Source organism: Notolabrus celidotus, chromosome 13, assembly GCF_009762535.1.
Source record: "Notolabrus celidotus isolate fNotCel1 chromosome 13, fNotCel1.pri, whole genome shotgun sequence".
NCBI classification, from domain to species: Eukaryota; Metazoa; Chordata; class Actinopteri; order Labriformes; family Labridae; genus Notolabrus; species Notolabrus celidotus.
Genome location: NC_048284.1, coordinates 9,534,674 through 9,553,896, shown reverse-complemented (window position 1 = coordinate 9,553,896; position 19,223 = coordinate 9,534,674). Strand labels below are relative to the sequence as shown.

General features: G+C 40.9%; 1 protein-coding gene and 1 long non-coding RNA gene across 2 annotated transcripts in view; one reads left to right on the top strand and one right to left on the bottom strand.

Moving 5' to 3' along the window:
* Positions 1-6,103: 6,103 nt before the first annotated feature.
* LOC117823648 (disks large-associated protein 2-like) overlaps positions 6,104-19,223 on the top strand; it is a 141,683-nt gene continuing 128,563 nt past the window's right edge. Inside the window, exon 1 of the mRNA XM_034698874.1 lies at positions 6,104-6,288. Coding sequence (XP_034554765.1) covers positions 6,150-6,288 — 139 coding nt within the window. The 5' untranslated portion in view covers positions 6,104-6,149. The remainder of the gene's footprint in view (positions 6,289-19,223) is intronic.
* Positions 14,487-19,223, bottom strand: part of LOC117823649 — a 113,643-nt gene continuing 108,906 nt past the window's right edge. Inside the window, exons 5-6 of the long non-coding RNA XR_004633447.1 lie at positions 14,752-14,872; positions 14,487-14,600 (exon numbers count right to left, since the gene is read on the bottom strand). This is a non-coding gene — a long non-coding RNA (uncharacterized LOC117823649). The remainder of the gene's footprint in view (positions 14,601-14,751; positions 14,873-19,223) is intronic.

Sequence of the window (19,223 nt, the reverse complement as noted above, 5' to 3'; positions counted from 1 at the left end):
GGAAACAGGTGACAACTTGCCACGGTTTGGATGACGTCACGTTAGATCTGTCATAGCTAAAAAACAAGAAAGGAAAAGACAAATTAAGAATATTTGAGCGACATATTTTTTTAAGTGAGAGAGTCCAGATTATGTAATCTCAACAAGGATTTTTAATTTTTTTTTATTCAACATTTATTTAACCAGATGTGACCCATTGAGATCAAGACCTGGCCAAGAGGTCAGCAACACATGTCAAAATAAATAGCACAACTCAACAGCATGGAGTATATATACAGACAGTATGTAGAAACAATCAATAATTTAAAAGTGCAACTAATTTGCAATTAAAGTGCAATTTGTGATTACAAAAACAGCATTTAACACACAGACACTGTTCTGGGCAGTGGCGGTTCTAGTCCAATTTTACTGGGGAGGGCCAGGCTGGGGCCAAGGGTGTAGTCAAAGGGACACATTCGACCCTGACAAAAGAGACTGAGAAGAGCGAGGACCGGCTGAGAACAAACTGGCAAAACATCAGTCCATCTCTATCTACTAGACATATATACTACTGTGTACTATATCAAAATGCAGACTGACAGCAGCTGTTTGGCTGTTTACACTCAACATGAGTCCCTTAGCGCTCGAAGCGACTGGAACCAAGTGCCACACGCATGTGTTCCGCCTGTAACATTAGCATGATACCGAAGCTTTTTTTATTGTATAATATTATTTTGGTGTGGAGGGGGGCCACAGGGGGGGTCCAGGTTCAGTTTTACAGGGGCACTGGCCCCTGTTGGCCTGCCTTTCATTTAAGATGGAGCCAAAGGCATCAAGTGAGATACCATCTGACAATTTCAAGTCCTTCTGGAGCGTATTCCAAGCAGTAGGAGCAGCAAAACTAAACGCTCTCTTACTGAACTCTGTCTGAACTCAGGGAACACACATTTGTAAAGTGTCGCAGGTGTGAAAGGCATAGTAGCTTTTTGATCTTTGTAGATACACACACAAAAACATTGGGACCAAGCCAAGAAGACATTTATAAATTAGACGTAGCCAATGTGTATGCCTGCGTACACTATGGGATGGCCAGTCAGCTTTTAAAAATTCACAGTGATGAGTGAGGCGTGTGCAACCTGTGTCATCCAAGGAGATCCAGGTTTTTTCCACATCTATTTACCTGGACCAAACAACACTACCAGCATACTAAATGCAAAAATTGCCAATTACGCTTGGAGTGGGAATAAGACATTTTTAATGATTTCACATCAGGAATTAACATGTCCCTGATATTTGAGCAACATTCTGTCATAGTTTCATGATGATGCCTCAAATTACACCTTAAGCCAATACAACAACATATAAGAGACATATGAGTCCTGCTTTGGTGTTGTCTCATAAAATGTACAAAGTGTTACAATAAAAATACTTAGGAATCACACAGTAGAAGGTCCTAGATCCTGCATTACATATAGTGACTGAAAGGGAACATGTGCAAATAAGGACACAGGTGTAATATAAATCTTAAAATCTGGCGTCAGGTAGTTAGTTTTGGTCTTTTTGTACTAACATATGCAGAAAGGTCAGACTACAACAATACAGCAATGTAAAGACAGTGAGGCTGATGGAATACAAATTAGGGGAAACTGTAGTAGAGAGATAATGGTTAAGTATTTTGGGGAGCAAAGTAAAAACAACATATTCATATTTAGTCATCATCTTTATTTAGGTCTTAACCTGTTAAGCTTTGTGGCACCTAAGGTCTCTAAAAGTAGTATGGGAGGAAGAGCCTTCAGTTACCAGGCCCCTCTCCTTTGGAATCATCTGCCCAGGAGGCAGACACCCTCTGGACTTTTAAGAGTAGGCTAAAAACGTCCCTTTTTGATAAAGCTCATAGTTAGGGCTTACTCAGGCTTGGATCAGCTTTTAGTTTTGCTTCTATAGGTTTAGGCTACCAAGGGAACTGGCACACTTTACAATTGCCCCATTAAAGTTACTCACATACAGTACATACATCTCCCTGGGAGTTCTTCTGGATCTTTGATGCAGATGGCATGCTGCCAACCGTGGACCTTCCTGAATCCAATTGCTGCAACTACTACTTATACCAGTTTTACCTTTATTATCACTGTTTTAATGCTAATGCTAATCTTAAACCTGTTTGACTCTATCTGCTATAGTTGATTTATCATCATTACCCCTACTATTATAATCATTGACTTTACCTGTCATAAATATTAAGATCAGTCTATTCTAATTACTCTGCTTTTAATGCACATAATAAACATACTTGTACTTTTATTATTGGCACTGTAATAATACTTCTTAATGAGCTGTTGTTGCTATTTCTGCATCTGTTCCACTCTTTCTTTCTTTCTTTCTTTCTTTCTTTCTTTCTTTCTTTCTTTCTTTCTTTCTTTCTTTCTTTCTTTCTTTCTTTTCTGCACAGTAGTAGCAGACTGTTCAACATGAGTCTGGTTCTCCTCAAGGTTTCTGCCTGTTGACTATAACTTGCAACTCATGGATTCAAATAAATATTCTAGACCTGCTCTTTTTGATAAGTCTCTTGAGATAACATTTGTTATGAATTGGTTCTCATTCGATGAAGACTGACTGACTGATTAAGGCGTTTCAGCACCATGGACAGAGTTCAGTGAAGGAAAATGTCTCTGGCGCCATCTAGTCTCCAATTTCAGTACTGATAAGGATTATTGAAGAGAAAATAAAGTTTTATTTCATAAATTAGTAAGTTAATACAAATGAGAAGACTTTAAGAAGTTAACAAAACAGATGTAAATCTTATGTTGCTGCTAATGAATATGTAGTTTGGGCTTACATCTAAGTAAACAAGTACAAGTAAACCGGTTCATAACTAATTAAAGTTCCCTTTTTTAACATTTCAGACATTTTGTACATTTAACGCATTTTCAGAATGTGTCAATATTTTCACTCAAGACATTTAAATCCTTTTTTACTTTGTAACACAAATACTGCACAACGAGTGAATTAGTGAAAATTAAGAGAAACAAGAGCACTGTCATTATTATTGTCTTACAACAGTCTTAGTGGGATTGATTTTTCTTCATTGCGCTATTAATACTAGAAAAACTTTACATTGAATTTTTACTTTGGACACTGTGTGTGTTTCTTTACTGACCCCATGGCTCAGTAACCACTGTTAGGTAATACTGTAGGTGCAGATTGATTTGCACTGTGTAAAATCTATTTATCTCTGCGGTGGTAGCAAAGGTTAAGAGATGGGGGTAGTTTTTAGCTTCTGGCTGTTATATGAACTATGTCCACATGAATTCTCAGTGACCTTTAAGCCACACGCTGGAAACTTCAGCATCAGAAATCAATCTCACTGAGTTTCTTCACACTGATCCCTCTCACTTTCAATACCAGAACATTGTTTTCAGAGCTTCAGGCACTTCTGAAGAACACTAGAAGGTTCCTCTGCAAATACTCCACTTCTTCTAAGAAAAGTTTGATTGTTGATACTGATAAAGATTGAGATGGTCGAACAGAAGTAGATGAACTTACTGAGTGTTTGACTCTTGAGTTCTGCACCGATGTCTCTCTCTTCTGGAGAGCAGCTGCAGCAAGTAAAAGACAAAAAAAGAGGTGCATGTGAGTAGAAGATTGGCTGTGCTCAAGCTCAAGTGATTCCCAACTTTGGGAACTTCTTTTTGAGGAATGCAGAGTTCATATAATGCCAGTGAAACAGCAGTCACCTACATCGGTCTGTCATGAAGCTCCCTTAGAGTAAAGTGAGTGCCTTTACCAAAGTTACTTTAACAGCAGTCTTTGAGAAACTTCCCTTTCATTTCCCTCGTTCATACCCTTAAAGATTTCTTAGCAGAATCTTCTCAGGTATTTTTCTGTTGCTCTGATCATCAATCTGTTAGAGCAAAGTCAGCGCCTGCCTTTGAATCCCCTCTAAAAACTAATTTCAAATCAAGTAGTTTCATCTTTTATAGAAGCCCTAAGCAGACATCCATCCAAACATTCTATTTATTAAATTTCCGTGTGAGAGTGTTATTCCAGTTGATTTCCCTAAATCTCAATTTATGCATCATGTTAACTAAAGGTAACAATCATTGGCGGAGTCAGAGTATTTTTATTTTTTTTGTGACAGAGCAGAATTTGGCACACTAATGAGGTACGTTATAGGCTACCTATTTTTATGTTTGTTGTGTCTGTTTGCAACTTTGAGTATAGAAATTATAATCGTTTTGCATTACGTTGACATCTTAAGAAAACAACTTGAGGTAAAATCACAGAAAACCAGGTCACCGTTGGCCAAGCAGCCCAAGTGCATGCCCCATATACAGAGACTACAGCTCTTGTCGCACAGGTTCCTGGTTCGATTCCAGCCTCGACCATTTTCCCCCCACTCTCTACTCCCCAATTTTTCTGTCTCTCTTCAGTTGTCCTATCCATTAAAGGCGAAAATGCCCAAAAATATAACCTAAAAATCACAGACATCCGAGTGAACAAAATGTATGGATGCATGTCCACTTAGGGCCTCCATACTTATTCCCAATTACACAATATGTTGCTTTATATGTCACTTAGCTTACATTATCTTGCTCAAAACTGAGTTTATTTATCATTTATCCCTTCTTGTAACCCACAAAGTTACTTTACTGATGAATGATACAGTATCAATAAAGTTACTATCCTTATAACAAGGAAAATGGATATAATAGGTGTTACCGTTAAAGCTGCTGTTGGTAGTCGTGATATAAACATCAGCTCTGAGCAAGCAGCAACCTCCAGTCTAACAATTTGAGTCAATGCGTAAGTGTTAAAAGCTGCAGTTCATCGAGGATCCGCTTGAGGCTGGCTCCGGAAGTACCGGAAGTCACATACATACACATGAATGGGAAAAAGCTGATCTTTACAGCAGAAATAAACATGTTTACAACCTGGTACAAAAGACGAGTGTAGTCTGGATAGCTCATTTCTCCTCGATCGGCTCTCACTGTGAGGGGGGTGAATTTTTTTCTAATGTGGCAATTTCGAAGATATTGAGATTACGCGTCTTCCAATGAGAGGCACAGCTGCCTGCGGGAACGCTGCAGCTGTTGGCTAGGAGGCTCAAACTCCGCCTCTTTACGCCACAATCGCTCGACAGCAGCAATATGGCTGCCGCTGACTCTGATGGTCTCAAACCAGCGCTTCAGAAACAGATGGGTGACGTCACAGATACTACGTCCATATGTTACACAGTCAATGGTTCTGAGAGAGATTTTGAATGTCAACACTACCCCTCTCCTCTCTGATGTCGTAACCCCGCCCACAAAAGTTGCTATGCGCATTCTATGAGGAAGTAGTGGCGTGCCAGCTAATCAGGGCGACATAGTGGGGCCGCCACTCGACCAATCAGGACGGAGGATTGGAGATTAGCTATGATTGGTCCGTGATAATGGGAACGAGGGGAATAATAACAATGCTTTATACAAAGGCTTTGGAAAACACAGAGATTTCGCGATAGTCTTAAATTACTTCACTTACCAATGAGTACTGATTGGTATTATGATCTTTTCTTCAAACCCAGCAGAAGAAAATTACAGTTTTTGACACCATTCCTACCAACAGCAGCTTTAAGTGCTGTGTTACATTGTTTAAAAATGTAAGCTAGTGGCACAGTAATGTTATATTTATTGAATTTGGTTGATCAATTAGCTTTGAAAACTTGTGTTTTTGGTTACTTGTATAAAAGCCACACATAGCCCATTTTTATTAGCCTGTAATTCAGTCACACAGAACTCTTATTAATTTGTGTATTTACTTTACACTTCTGTTGTGCGTCTTTATCTAGTTAAGTTAGCAATTTTAAACAGACATGGTTTAACTTAGTGTATATATATTTTTCCGTTGAAGTTTGCATGCATTTATGTGAAGAAGTTAACCTATTTTATACTGTGTCCAAGAAAGTAGGCTACTGATTTCTATAGACGCACACTTTGTAAAAATGGCGTCTGATATCGGCTGCCTTTACAAGAACAGCTGTGCTATCATTGACCACAACAACAACATCATCATCAGTGCTTTATTATTCATCTCCAGAGAATGAAGTGTGTCGCGGCATCAGAGCTCGAGGCGGACAGCAAGACACACGCGAGTCACCGTCATGAAGGGAAAGTACGACCACTGTGCTGCAGATGTTTCCACCGAACGAAGCAATGAACATTTTCACGGATATCAGGGGACATGATCGTCTCTCACTTCTTTACCGCCCGTTCACTATCGAAGAAGAAGAAGTGACCTTCTCTGAGGAGGAAGATGTCAGCGCTGAAAAAGGTAAGGGAGGAAGGTGCACGGTCTTTGAGCATGAAGCAAGCCTGCAGCTGAGGGGCTTGTTATTGTTGTTAAGACTGCATTTCAAGTACACCTTCATGAGGAAGGGGGAATGATGATGGTGGTGGTGGTGAAGGGTTTGGCTCAAGACAACGCACCTGGTTTAGAGTGAAGGTGCGAATCCCTTTCAGAAGTTCTGCAGCGCATGAATGAGTCACTCAATGAATTATTTCATGCACAGATCAATCAATGGATGCACACTGATGCATGAAATGTGTGTTTGCTGTAGGGAGATTACAGAACATGTATTGGGAGGATGGTGTGTGTATTAGTGTGTGTGTGTGTGTGTGTGTGTGTGTGTGTGTGTGTGGAGGCGACCCACATCTTCTCCCTCAAGTTTTCCTGTCTCTAAGTTCCCACATGTTCCCATTGTGCTGCTCCCCTTTATCCAGTCAATGTGTGTGTGCGTGCCTGTAGTGACTCAGCTGTATTGCACTATATCTGTCATCCATCTTTTCATCTGTCACAGGTGTTACCATGGCTACTACAGACTCACTGCTGTCTTTTCTTTGAGAAGGACTCAGGTAAGAGGTGGGCGGGGGTGATTAAGTCTAACATAATGAGAAGGTGTCAGTCATGCCAGCATGTGGCTTGTTTAATGACTTTAATGGTAGAAAGATCTGTCAGGTGTCGCATCAGCTTCCTTTTTCTTTTGAGGCGACTAGCTTGGGATAAGTGTGAGGATTTTTTTTACTCTTCTTATCCACTTCATACTCCAAAAAGACTAAAAAAGATCATACCTAGGTTTACTGTTTTTGTACAAATCCTTTAAAAAGACACAGCAATGAGCTACACTATAACACCAGGTGACAGGTAACTTTATTACTAAATAAACAGGCTCTGTAGCATCAGTGAGGTTTAATGTATTTCAGCTTATGCAAACACTTAGTCTGCTCGGCACTTCTTAAGATTGACTTGCATAATTGCATGCAGCTGCCTTTTGAGTAAAACCAGTGTACCCATAAGCCTCAGTGGCAGGAAATTAGCTGGATATGGATGTATTTAAAAAGATTTACTGTAGATCAAAACATAAGTACTAAAAAAAAGAGAGTTGCATCTCAGGCTTATTTTTTACAGGCTTACCAATAAAGACAGAAACTTGTATACATCCTGAAGTGGACTATTCAAATTATAAAAAAGATGTAAACATAGAATAAGTATATTATACTTCCTGTCCTGAGAGACGGCAGGTGAAAAAATTGTCAAATAATCGCTGGGTATGTGCCCCACATGAAAAATAAAAGTAGGTCACAAATAAAGACAAGGAGAAAAACAAAGACGGATAAACTCCCAGTGGTCTTTTGTGCATACCGACAGAGTATCATTTTAATTTCTAAGGCTTTTATTAAATAAATCTAAGCCAAGCCCATGTCATACTTCAAACTCTATCTTATCATAACTTCCATGTGGAACAGGATCAGTGCAAATCACTCTATTTTCAGCGTTACTGCTATTGTTATTGTAGCGACTACGAGGAGCCAAAAGCCGCTGAGAGGCTGAGGTTGGGCCTTGTAAAGTGTTGGACGCGCTAAAAGCAAAAAATCACTAATGCACAAAAAAATAAGTTTAAACCTTTTATTAACGAAAAAGGATAATCAGCTCATGATAAAGTGCAGAAAATAAAATAGCGGTCAACAAAAAGTACGGAGACCTAGCCCACCCCCTCTCTCTTCCTCCAAACAAAAGAAAACAGGTGGCCCAAATGAACCGAACATCCCCGCCCCCAACACATGACCCGCAAATAACCCAACTAACTGACCCCACAACGAACCACATCGCAAACAACACCACAAAAAACATACAAACAATATCCCACCCCAAACCTTAAAACAAGACACAACAAACACCCGAATCCTCCACGGCTCCTACAGTTATTTTAGCTGAAACTTAAATGCCAAAGAAATATTTTATACCTTTCTTACTAATCACCCATCTGTGCTACATACTTAATTGTGATTGGTCAAAATCCTATACCAATGTAATTCATTCTGGATAGCAAGAGCGAAGATCACACACGTCAGGTCATATCAATCCACAAAAGGAGACCGGCACATTTCTAAAGTTTATGTCTTCCTGTTGACAATGTGGCAAAAACGTTTCAGATAGCCTCGGTAAACAACATGGCTGATATTTTTATTATTAGTCTCAATTTCTTTGAGTAGCACAAAACTAAAACAATGGTGGTTAACAGCTGACCAGTCACAGAGAAAAGAAGACAAGCGGATGAAAATAGTGAGGGGGGTTAAAACACACAAGGAGCTGAGTTAAAGAAATGTTGACCAAATTGAAGAAACCAAACACGAACTGCAACACGGTATGGGCCTGACGGTGTTAGAGGACTGGTTGAGTGAGAAGAAAATGCCAACAGAAGAGTTACAAGGAAGAGGACCTCATACAGACACTGCTGTTATTTTCTGCACCTGTTAAGAAGGTCAACAGAAACACACTACAGTTATAACTTTACTATAAATTAAAATGTGACATTTAGTTTGATTTATCACAGTTAAGCAGGCTAATGTTAAGATTGTAATGTAAATGAAATAAGTTTGGTGTTAACTCAACCTGCAGGTAGGCTGATAAGGATGTGGTTGCCATGACAGCATTACCAACTTGAACCTTAGGGACAATTTTCAGCTTCATAGATAAGTACATTTTTAAGGGGCACCGATGGCCTAGTGGTCTAAGCGCCCCACATACAGAGACCATAGTCCTTGTTGCAGAGGTCACTGGTTTGTCTCCTGGCTGCGACCATTTGCTGCATGTCTTCCCCTGCTACTCCTCACATTTCCTGTCTCTCTTCAGCTGTCCTATCATAAAGGCAAAAAAGAACATAACTTAAATAAATACATTTTTAAATCAATAAAATAAAAAAGTAGTGTCAACTTGTTTGTATCTTTAGCTGATGGCAGTTGTAATAAGCGGAACATGTGGTGAGTGGGTGGTTATGCAAAATAGAATCCCTTCAGGATGAACAAGACCCCCTCGTGTCATGTCTTAACCTTTCAAGATTATATTTGCATAGCTACTGTTTTTTTCAGCCAAACAGATATTAGCCTAAACCTAAATTAATTGATAATTTCAGCCACTTGGGGGCAGCATGATACAACTCACTGCTAACACGTTCACTTTCTAAACATCATATTTCAATGAAATTCCCACTTTATTAAAATCTCTTTGTATGATGATACATAGATTGAAGACAAAGTCAGGACAGGTGATGAAGTTATGTTAGTCTTTCTCTCCACTAATTCCTAAGAGCATCATCTTAATTCTAGTTGCTGTAATCTCTACTTTATTTACCAGCTACTTTAAAACTATCTTTCCAAATTTGGTGTTGTGCACAAAGTGTGCAGCAAGTCTAATGGTACTATTTTCCTTTAAAACTTTTCTTTTAAGTCTTGAAACTACACCAATAAAAGCAGTGAGCTGGAACCAAATCAGTGAAGGCTGGAAACACAGAGCTGTAAGATGTTCAAATTCTCTGTAGATTCTGGGTGAGCTGCAGAATTTCCTTCCTTTGGTGAAGAATCACGTGTGCTGGGTTAGTTTCTGCTTATTGCAGCCCATAACACAACCCTTAAAACAGAAAAAGGCAGATATTTAAGACAGCCAATCAACCTCTAACAGTGCAGTGGAGGTATTAGCTGTTATGATGTGTGGATAATTTGGGCATGGAGCGTAAAGAGGATAGTCGTTAATTACCTAAACTCTGCACGACTCCCTCCCGCAGCAGAGGTCAGAGCACAGAGAAACATCCGAGGCGAAAGCCCTGTAGGGGTTCACTGCCTTACTTTTGCCATTTTTTTGTGCACCATGGATGATCAAATGCTGGCTCACATCAGCCCCAAAACACAAATAATATCACTAGCTCTGTGATGCTTTTGAAGTCAGGGGCAAAAAGGAAACCATAAAACGAGTAATCTTAATTTATGATATTAATTTACATACTTATAAATATCACAGACTGGCACAAAGGCAAGAACTCTCATGATACCTGTGATTTCTTGGTGTATAACTCACCAATAAACAAACACTTTGAGGTCAGGCTATTTTTACTTCTTGTGCTCAATGATGAAGTCGGTACATTTTTGCACAATTAGCCTAAATGATAGTTTGTGTCGTAGTGTTGCAGCGTTGTTCTACATCACACCACCGTTGGTAGGTAAAACTGCTGGATCTCAAACACCAATCATGTATGTGTTCGTCGCATTCTGAGGAGTCTGCTCGAGTCTAACAAATGGGCTGACAGAGGAGTTTCAGCCCAAGCACACTCCAGAGATTATCAGCGAGTTAATCATGTGTTGGGTGCTGCTGTGATTTTTACAGGCTTTGTCAGCACAAAGGCTCCAGATTAAGCGAACGTGACAACGGGAACGTCTCTGCTTGTTTGATGCGCATAACCTAAAGAATTGTTCAAGTCTTTCTTTCTCTATCAGCCAAATGCAGAACTTCCTCCTAATCATATCTTACTCATCACTTTCTCAAGGTTGAGGCAGAATGTTAATGACTGTGTGGACTGGAGCATTTTAAAGAGTGTAAAGCAAGCAGGCCGTGATACGGGGGCAGTGAGGCTGTTTATGACTTTCTGTGCAATTGTTCAGCTTTAAAGAGAGTATGGTGACATTAACAAATCCTGTTTTCTAAGGGTTTTCATGCAGACTACTGTTATAGCCCAAATGTGTAAATCTCAGATTTTTCCTGAAACACTTCAGGTCACTGTGACACCACTAGGTGGGGCTGTTTACTTGGTAAAATATCCAAAGTGGGCTATGACAAACCTGCTGGTGTGTTTCAAAAACTGGCCAAATCTGAATCCATAACAAACAGTGAGCTGCTCTGTGGAAACATACTTTGTCAGCTATCTTATGCCGACCAACGGTTGTGTCAGTGAAAGGGTTTATCTGCGGAGGATGTTTAGACTGTGCTCACTAAAGGCAGAGATTTTTAATTCATGAAGAGTCTTCATTCAGTATTTTATTTGAACCGTAAAAAAAATGAATAAATAACTGTGACTGCTTTTATGTTGCTATAGTGTGTCCCTTCAGAGAAAAATGTCTCTTTTAATCATCAGAGCTTTTCTTCTTCATGTCTTTCTCTATTGCATCAAGGAGAAGAGCTCATTCAACAGATTCAAAGGAGGCATCTTAGTTCACAACTTTGAAATTTTGCTCCGCACCCTTAAAGTCTAGAGGGGGGGTTGATAAAATAATAAACATCTTACGACACATTCGAGGACCAGTCACTTTTGATTTGGATTCAGAAGAGGCAAATTAGGTGTACAAAAAGCCACACTGGTTTCTACCATAAAATATGGACGTAGTATCCATGACGTCACCCATCTGTTTCTGAAGCGCTGTTTTGAGGCCAATCGTTGGCGGCAGCCATATTGCTGCTGTCGAGCTATTGTGACGTAAAGAGGCGGGGCTTTGAGCCTCCTAGCCAACAGCTACAGTGTTCCCACCTGTCAATCAAGTCAGCTGTGCCTCTCATTGGAAGACTTGCGATCTAAATATCTTTGAAATTGCCCGTTAGAAAAAAATTCACCTCCCATACAGTGTGTGCCGATGGAGAAATGAGCTATCCAGACTACACTTGTCTTTTGTACCAGGCTGTAAACATGTTTATTTCTGCTGTAAAGATCGTCTTTTTTGAATTGGTGTGTATGTGACTTCCAGTACTTCCGGAGACAGCCTCAAGCAGATTTGCGATGAACTGCAGTTTTTAGCACTTACGCATTGGACTCATATTTTTAGACCGGAGGTTGCCGCTTGGTTTCTACCAATCAGATACGTTCCCTCAAGTCCCTGTGCTTCTGCCAAGTACTACCACAAGAGCAGTCACCTCTTGGGGACTGAAACAGTCCTTTTGACTTAACTTTTAACTCCGGCAGCAGAAATGCACTGAGTTCCTTTAAAAAGTCCCTCAGGAAAGTTCTTGTGGTGGAAAGTAAGCTGTAAGAAACCGTTAAGGTCTCAAAGGTCACCCTCTGCTGTATGGAGAGCTTACAGAAAACATTTAGTATAACCCTGAAATCCTTGTGCAGACCCTGGCCCTCAATTGTTTTTAACATTGCAGCATTATCGTCTACACACTTGATTTTTCCCCAAAGACAAGAACAGAAAGTGTCACAGGCTCGTCACGACTGTCACGAGAATGTACTGGGTGGAGAATCTCTGTCTCTTTCCAAAAACTCCCCTGCAGAGAAGCCATGTTGAGATAGAAGAGAAAACAAAGCATCAGACAATGACACAAGGTTTTAAATGTACCTTTGTGTGTGAGCTTTGTGCGTCTGTGTCCTCATTCAAGCAGTCCTTCCTTTCCATCTGCACCAGCTTTTGGTGATTTTTGGTGGTCATCTTGAGGAGGAGTACTCATATCTCTCTTGAGTAGTACCTGTACTTTTTCAGAATACCAATAAGTCCTTACATTAAGGCCCCAAATCAATACAATCCTCTCCAAATCTGTATTCATTCCTCTCTTAGATTGTCTCTCTCAACCTTAGAAGCTCTGCTGTGCCGTAGGACAGAAAAGAGGCTGGTGAAGGAGGGAGGACGTGAGGGGAATGTGAGGGCAGGCGGACTTGCAGATCAAGTGATCTGATATTCTGTTGGTGGAGTTTGCAGTTCAAGTTCAGATAAGAGGTAGTCTGAGGACTTTCAAGTTTTGTGATGCAGTGAGCTTGGATCTGGTGACTAAAGCTCAACTATCAGCTTGGACATGCTCCTGCTGTTTGTTTTTTTCCATAACTTTCTTTATGGATCGGGTGTCACTTAAGCACCTGCACATGGCCTGAGAAACGTGCCTGATCTCAGTGACGTCAGCAGGGTCCCAACAAGACCAGGAAACGACTCCCTCCCTTTTGGTGAGAGGGGTGATGTCATCGCAGGGAGAGTGTGAGGTTGGCTGAGGCTTCATTGAGCTTGACGTATTATCACCAAGAGCACTAGAAGTATGACCACATGCACTACTCATTACAGGGACATGGAGCTGGGAAAAGTGATCACCAAATGACTTGGGTAGCACATTTATGACTGCTTATAACCCCCCCCTGAAAGGGAGACGGAGTGTGAGGGACAGACGCAGAGACACAGAGATGCAGATGGAAACCCAGAGGGGCAGAGGGACAGCATGAGTGTGCATGCTGATGGGGATATGCGTGCGTGGAGCTACAGAGCTGCAGAATCCTGAATCCAGCAGATGGAGACTCCGTGTCCTTGTTTTGTGGTGATCCGTGGGAGCAACATGCAGCTCGCGCCGCTGCCTCGCACTGCTGCAGTGGAGGAGTAAATGCGGAGCCCAACACTGCTCCAGGTGATCCACAGCAGCCCAGCCCGGCAGACTGCTCCCTCCTTAGCCTTCCCTCTCCTCCTCCTCCTCCTCCTCTTCCTCCTTCTCCTCCTCCACCTCCTCCTCCTCCTCCTCTTCCACCACCTCCTCTTTCTCCTCTGTCAGTGCTCCGTTCTTCAGAGGGCTTTGAAAAAAATACCAAGAAAAGAGCAAAAAAACAGAGGAGAAACCCTGCTTTCCCCCTCCGTGCTCAGATGTGAAACACCTCTGCATGACTGTTTGCTGCTTCCCTGTCATCGTGTGAAGACCCGCCGCATATGTGCTCAAATGTCTCCGGAACATAGACTCGCTGCAAGGTAAGAAGACTTGGACTTGGAAAAACATTTAAAGCAATCAGATTTCTTTTTTTTTTTTTGCTTTTGTGCTCGAGACATTTTCTGTGTTGTTGCAGCGTTTTAGTGTGTGGGTGAATTTAACAGGTAGATGAGAAGTTGCTACAGCAGATTGGGTGATTAGTATTCCACACAACGGAGAGAAGATCAAAAAGCTGTTACGGATGGATCTTTTCTCAGCTATAAAAAAGAAGAGGAAAAGCATTTTTTATCCTTATAAATCACAGGGATCTGAGCAGGTGTGTGTGCATGAGCATGCTCATATATACTGTATATATATGTGTGTGTGTGTGTGTGTGTGTGTGTAACAGCATCCAGCAGGGTGGGAGGGATTGCTCCTAAACCGGGCTTCTTGATGGGCAATGAGGGGATTTTCATCTCGACAATGTGGCTGAACAGCTCTCCATTGATCTTCTTACGACCACTAACGTCGCCACAGTCTCTGTCTTCAAATAACCGTTATCCAATCGTACCGATGGCCAATGATTATGTAACACTTTTTATTGATTGTGATCAGCTATAGGGAGGCAAATACCAGTCTTTCGGGCCGGGTTATCCGTTCCTCTTCATGGATTGCTTGTATGAAAAAAAGAGAATTCAGCATGACGAGAGGAAACAAAAGGGGAGATAAGGATAATGGTAGATGAGGACAGGATCATGGGAGGGGGTGTTGGGGGACAGAGGGAAGAGGGAGGGAGGGAGGGAGGGGGGGTGTAGGATAACTTACTTCATTTCTCAGTGGTTGCCGACGTGCAGGCCAGCAGCTGAACACTGTGATCACTTCCAAATCCTGATATCTCTCAATCACATGGGGAGTTCTGAAAGCCTTAAAGCCTTAACCTGTAAACCTGTGAAGGGACAGGCCGAGGGTTCAACAGTTGACCACACACTGACAGACACACACGTAAGGGCGCACACACACACAGGCGCGCACACACACACACCCTTTCTGAAGCCATAAAAAGGGATGGATTCTAGCTGGTGCCGCAGCAATATCCAAATCCTGCATTCTGCTGTTTGACAGGGCTTCAGTGCTTTTCTTTGCTGTCACATATGTGTGTGCGTTGCATGTAAGTTCAAATATTTGATGGGTGTTTTTTGCTGAGAAAAGCATAATTGTGTTAGTTATGACCTGAAAGGAAAAAAAAGAAAAAGATTTTGGTAAATTTGATGTTTTCTCGTGGTTATTCATACAGATCAGAAAACACTAGATTCCTCCATTAGTGTCCTGTGATTGAAAGATTGACATGTACTCTTTATCACCAGCGGCATTCATTTTTATGCTTGACATATGATGTATGCACCCACACAAACTATCTGGCCAGCTTTTTGCTCCAGCAACAATCGTCATCTCTCTGAAAAACTGCACTTACAGTGAGCTGACGTCCCGCCTTTATACATACATGCATAAATACAGGCATGCTCGGACAGCTGCGTGGAATCAGGCTGCTTTCCTGTGTTAGCAAGGTTTCTGCAGATGTGGTCGTTTGTCATGTGTGGCATTAGGATGCAGAGGAGAATCTCAGAGGAGCAGAGTCTCAGCTCCTCACGGCTCCCAGGCGGTTTCATACTGCTCTGATTCTCCAGCAGATACACTGGCATCCTGAAACGCCTCATTTAGCCGCTTCACTGCAAAAAAAGGCTCACAGCTCCCAAAAAAAGAATAATAGTGGTGAGCACAGCCAGAAGCTCCGAGAGGGAGTAGGTTTATTACACAAAACAATAGGAGAACGTTGGGCCAAATAAAGAACATATTGATAGATTGTGCTGGTGGGTCGCTGGCACGATGCTAACTGAACATTTCAAGTTTTGGGAAACATACATTTTAACAGCGAGATGGGTGAGAACATTGAAACTCCTACTCTTTACAGTTATTATGTGGCCGGAAGACAGTCAGCTTTAAATAGCACTGAGGCTAGGATCAAAGTGTAAAAATGACGACCTGCTAGCACAGTCTGGATATGGCACTAATGTTTTTGACTTGTCAGGAGTTTTTGTTGCCTGACAACTCTTAGGATTTCAAGTGCTGGAAGGCCAGGTTAACTCTCCTGTTTTCATTATGCTAAGCTAATTTCCCCAACTGTCAAAATGTTTCTTGAAAGCTCCTGTGAGGATATTTTAGCTTGTTATAAAACAGACTAAAATGAATACTAGTGCCTTTTAATGAGCTACAAAAGCAATCAAGACCACAAGGATTAAGACAGACAACTTCCAAATAGTAATTATTTCATGTCTGAAAGTGCTGGCGGGGGGTAGGTGCCAGGTGTAGTGATTAAATCCACACTGTAAGCGCCATTTCATAGTTATGTTTGTTTATACTATTTGATAGATTAGTTGTGTAGTTTTGGTAAGAATATTGTTAAGCTTTGTGAAGCATTGAGGCTTTCCATCTGATTGGTTCACTCATGGGCCAAAGCTTCATGGTGCTCCATTTGCTCTACTGCGCCATCAAGGGGACAATAGATCTAAAATAAGTGCAGTGATTATAATGACACCATGCCTTTGGTGTTTGAAGCTTTGAATTGAATAAATGAATGATGTTTGTGATGCCATGATACATAAATAATGAACTTCTTAATATGGTGTGGGACACGTCACTACCTGTAAGTTTGCTGTCCTTCGCGGCTCTGGTATTCATGTGACTAGGAGACAGGAAGTGAAGTTTTTTTGTAAAAATAAGTTTTCTGTTGTTCTCAATGAATGAGTGCGGTGGAGCGTCATGGTTGTTTTACCGTGTACAGGAGGTCAACGAGTCGACTCAACACGTAAAACATTGTCATGTCGTCACTCAAAGATGGTTATATAAATAAGTAAGTGTAGACACATTAATAAGAAAAGAAGACAACCGAAAGCCACTACACACACTACTGAATCAGCTTCTTTATACATGTTCCATGACAAAGTTTTCCACTGAGTCATACATCTGCCTTTCAAATAAAGCACAGTGAGATTAAAAAACAACCCATAAAACTTACACATGCACAAGACAAGATGTAAGAGGAACCGCTTTGTCCACAAGGGGCACCAAAATCAACAGACTGAAAGTTTCTCACATGAGCTTTGATGAAATGCCGACCACTCAAAAACATTTAAATCCAGTTGAGAACTTTCTAGATATCTTAGAAGTTAATGGGATCGAAGCAGCCTTCATTTATTCTGGGGTGATTAATTTGTTGTGTGATGGCAGAAGAAAAAGGCTCAAACAGTCCAGATTTAAAATTCATACCCTGCAGTCCATTTTTAAGTACAGCAAAGAAACGAAGAGATTAAAATTTAAATTTCTCAAAGTTTCTGGAAATATTTTAAAGTGAAATTTTTACCTTGCAGTGTTTAAAATCCAAAATGTAAGTGAACAGTTCTTGTGACTAGAGCTGTGTGTCTTCCACTTCCTCTGAAGAGTGTGTGACTTGTCTGTCAGCTGATGTTTAGATGTTTGGTTGTCTTACCTCAGGTGGCAGGAGGACGTTGCCCCTTTTTTTCAGACAGTCTCTTCTGAGGAACACTGCAGGAAAATGGTAGTCCAAACATGTCGAGGTAAAAAAGAAAACCCACTGGTCTAGTTGCAAGAACAGTTTACCAAATGAACATTTTTGGACAGTCAGAGAAATGATTTGGAGTGGATCTCGAAGGACTGTGGAAAGTCAAACCAAATGTTGGCGAGCAGTTATTTGGATCGGGACGAAACAGCCTGAAAGTGGACAGACTAGTGGTTTGAAGTAGATGGACTGTGAGAGCCTTTTGAGGTTTTGCTTCATTCCTGAAACTGCACCTGGTCTTGGATCAAAGACATTCATGATCTCTGTCGGACAGCACTGTTTTTTGTTGGGGAATCCTTCATTTGACACAGTTAATAAAATGGCTAATTTGTTTACATTCCCTCTTAGTTTTACTCACCGAGTGTGTGTTTGTTTGAAGGATTAAAGCGCCAGTGCATCTTGCTGTTGATGGCATCTTTCCTCTTTGTTTTGTTGCTGCGGGGGTTTGGAGGTCAGGATGGAATGATTAACCAGCCATTAACTGACGAGCTGATTCACTGCAGAGTGCAGAGCAGGACAGCAATAGAAATACCAGCGAGTTCTGTTAATTTTAAGTGCTTATCCCCTGATCGGTTAGTGCTGGAGTGCTTCTGTACTTCCTGATCAAGATATCACCTTGGAGGCGAAACAATGAAATGCTGGAATGGCTTGTTACTTGTACTTGTTCGTAAGGTTGGTTTTGTTATAGTGGCAACATGTCTTTGACCTTTTTTCAGTCTGATGGTGACTGTGAAGGTTGGTCACAGAACAATCAATCCAAAACTGCAGGATGAAAATGTGGCCCTAAATGATGCAACTCTATCTTCTGAATATCTTTCTTATTCAATCAGTGAAAGATGACTATTTCATTGAAAAGTTAAGAGTGTTAATGATAACATCCTCAGAGAATGACACTTCCCAGAGATTCTGCAATTAACTTGTACTTAATGAGTCAGGATTTGATTTTCTTTTGCAGCTTACCCATTTAAATCTCCACTTGTTACAACTTCACATCTTTCCCCTGTCTTGTCACTATCTTCAGTCTTGCTAGTGACACCTTGGCATTTTTTTCCTGCTCTCTGTCAGTGTGTAGAGCACAAAAGCAGGAACTGAAAGACATAGTATTCGACACTTTAAAAAGTAGAAGTTGTTACAGCTGATATGTACAGATTGTGGAAATAAGAGCCTATTAAGATACCCAATTTAGCTGATAGCAAATACTGATGTTTTTTGCATTCTTTGCAGTTCTTCTGTATGTTTTTCAAATAAGCTACAATATTTTACGGATTTTAAATCATTGCTTATAGTCCCTTCTTTTACTTCCTTTGTAAATATCACTGAACAACTTGCATTTTGCTGATCTTTCTTAGAAACAATGTTATACTCCAACGCTGCCTACATTTCCTTCCACATTAGACCATGAAAACAAGTCAGAGTTTGTCCATCAGCTGACTTCTTCTGCCCACTAAAACATCTTTTCTGAATAACCAGTTAGGTATACTAGCTTGCCAGCACTAAATTGATTTGCCAGTGGGCTGATGTCTGTCAACAGGGCAAATATCAGCTGATACATGTTCAACCAATGCAACAGTGCATCCCTTCTTCTCAGCTAGTAAACTTTGCAGTCAAGAAGAAATATGGACAGGAAATAACCAATTGATACTGAAACATGAAGGCAAGGCAA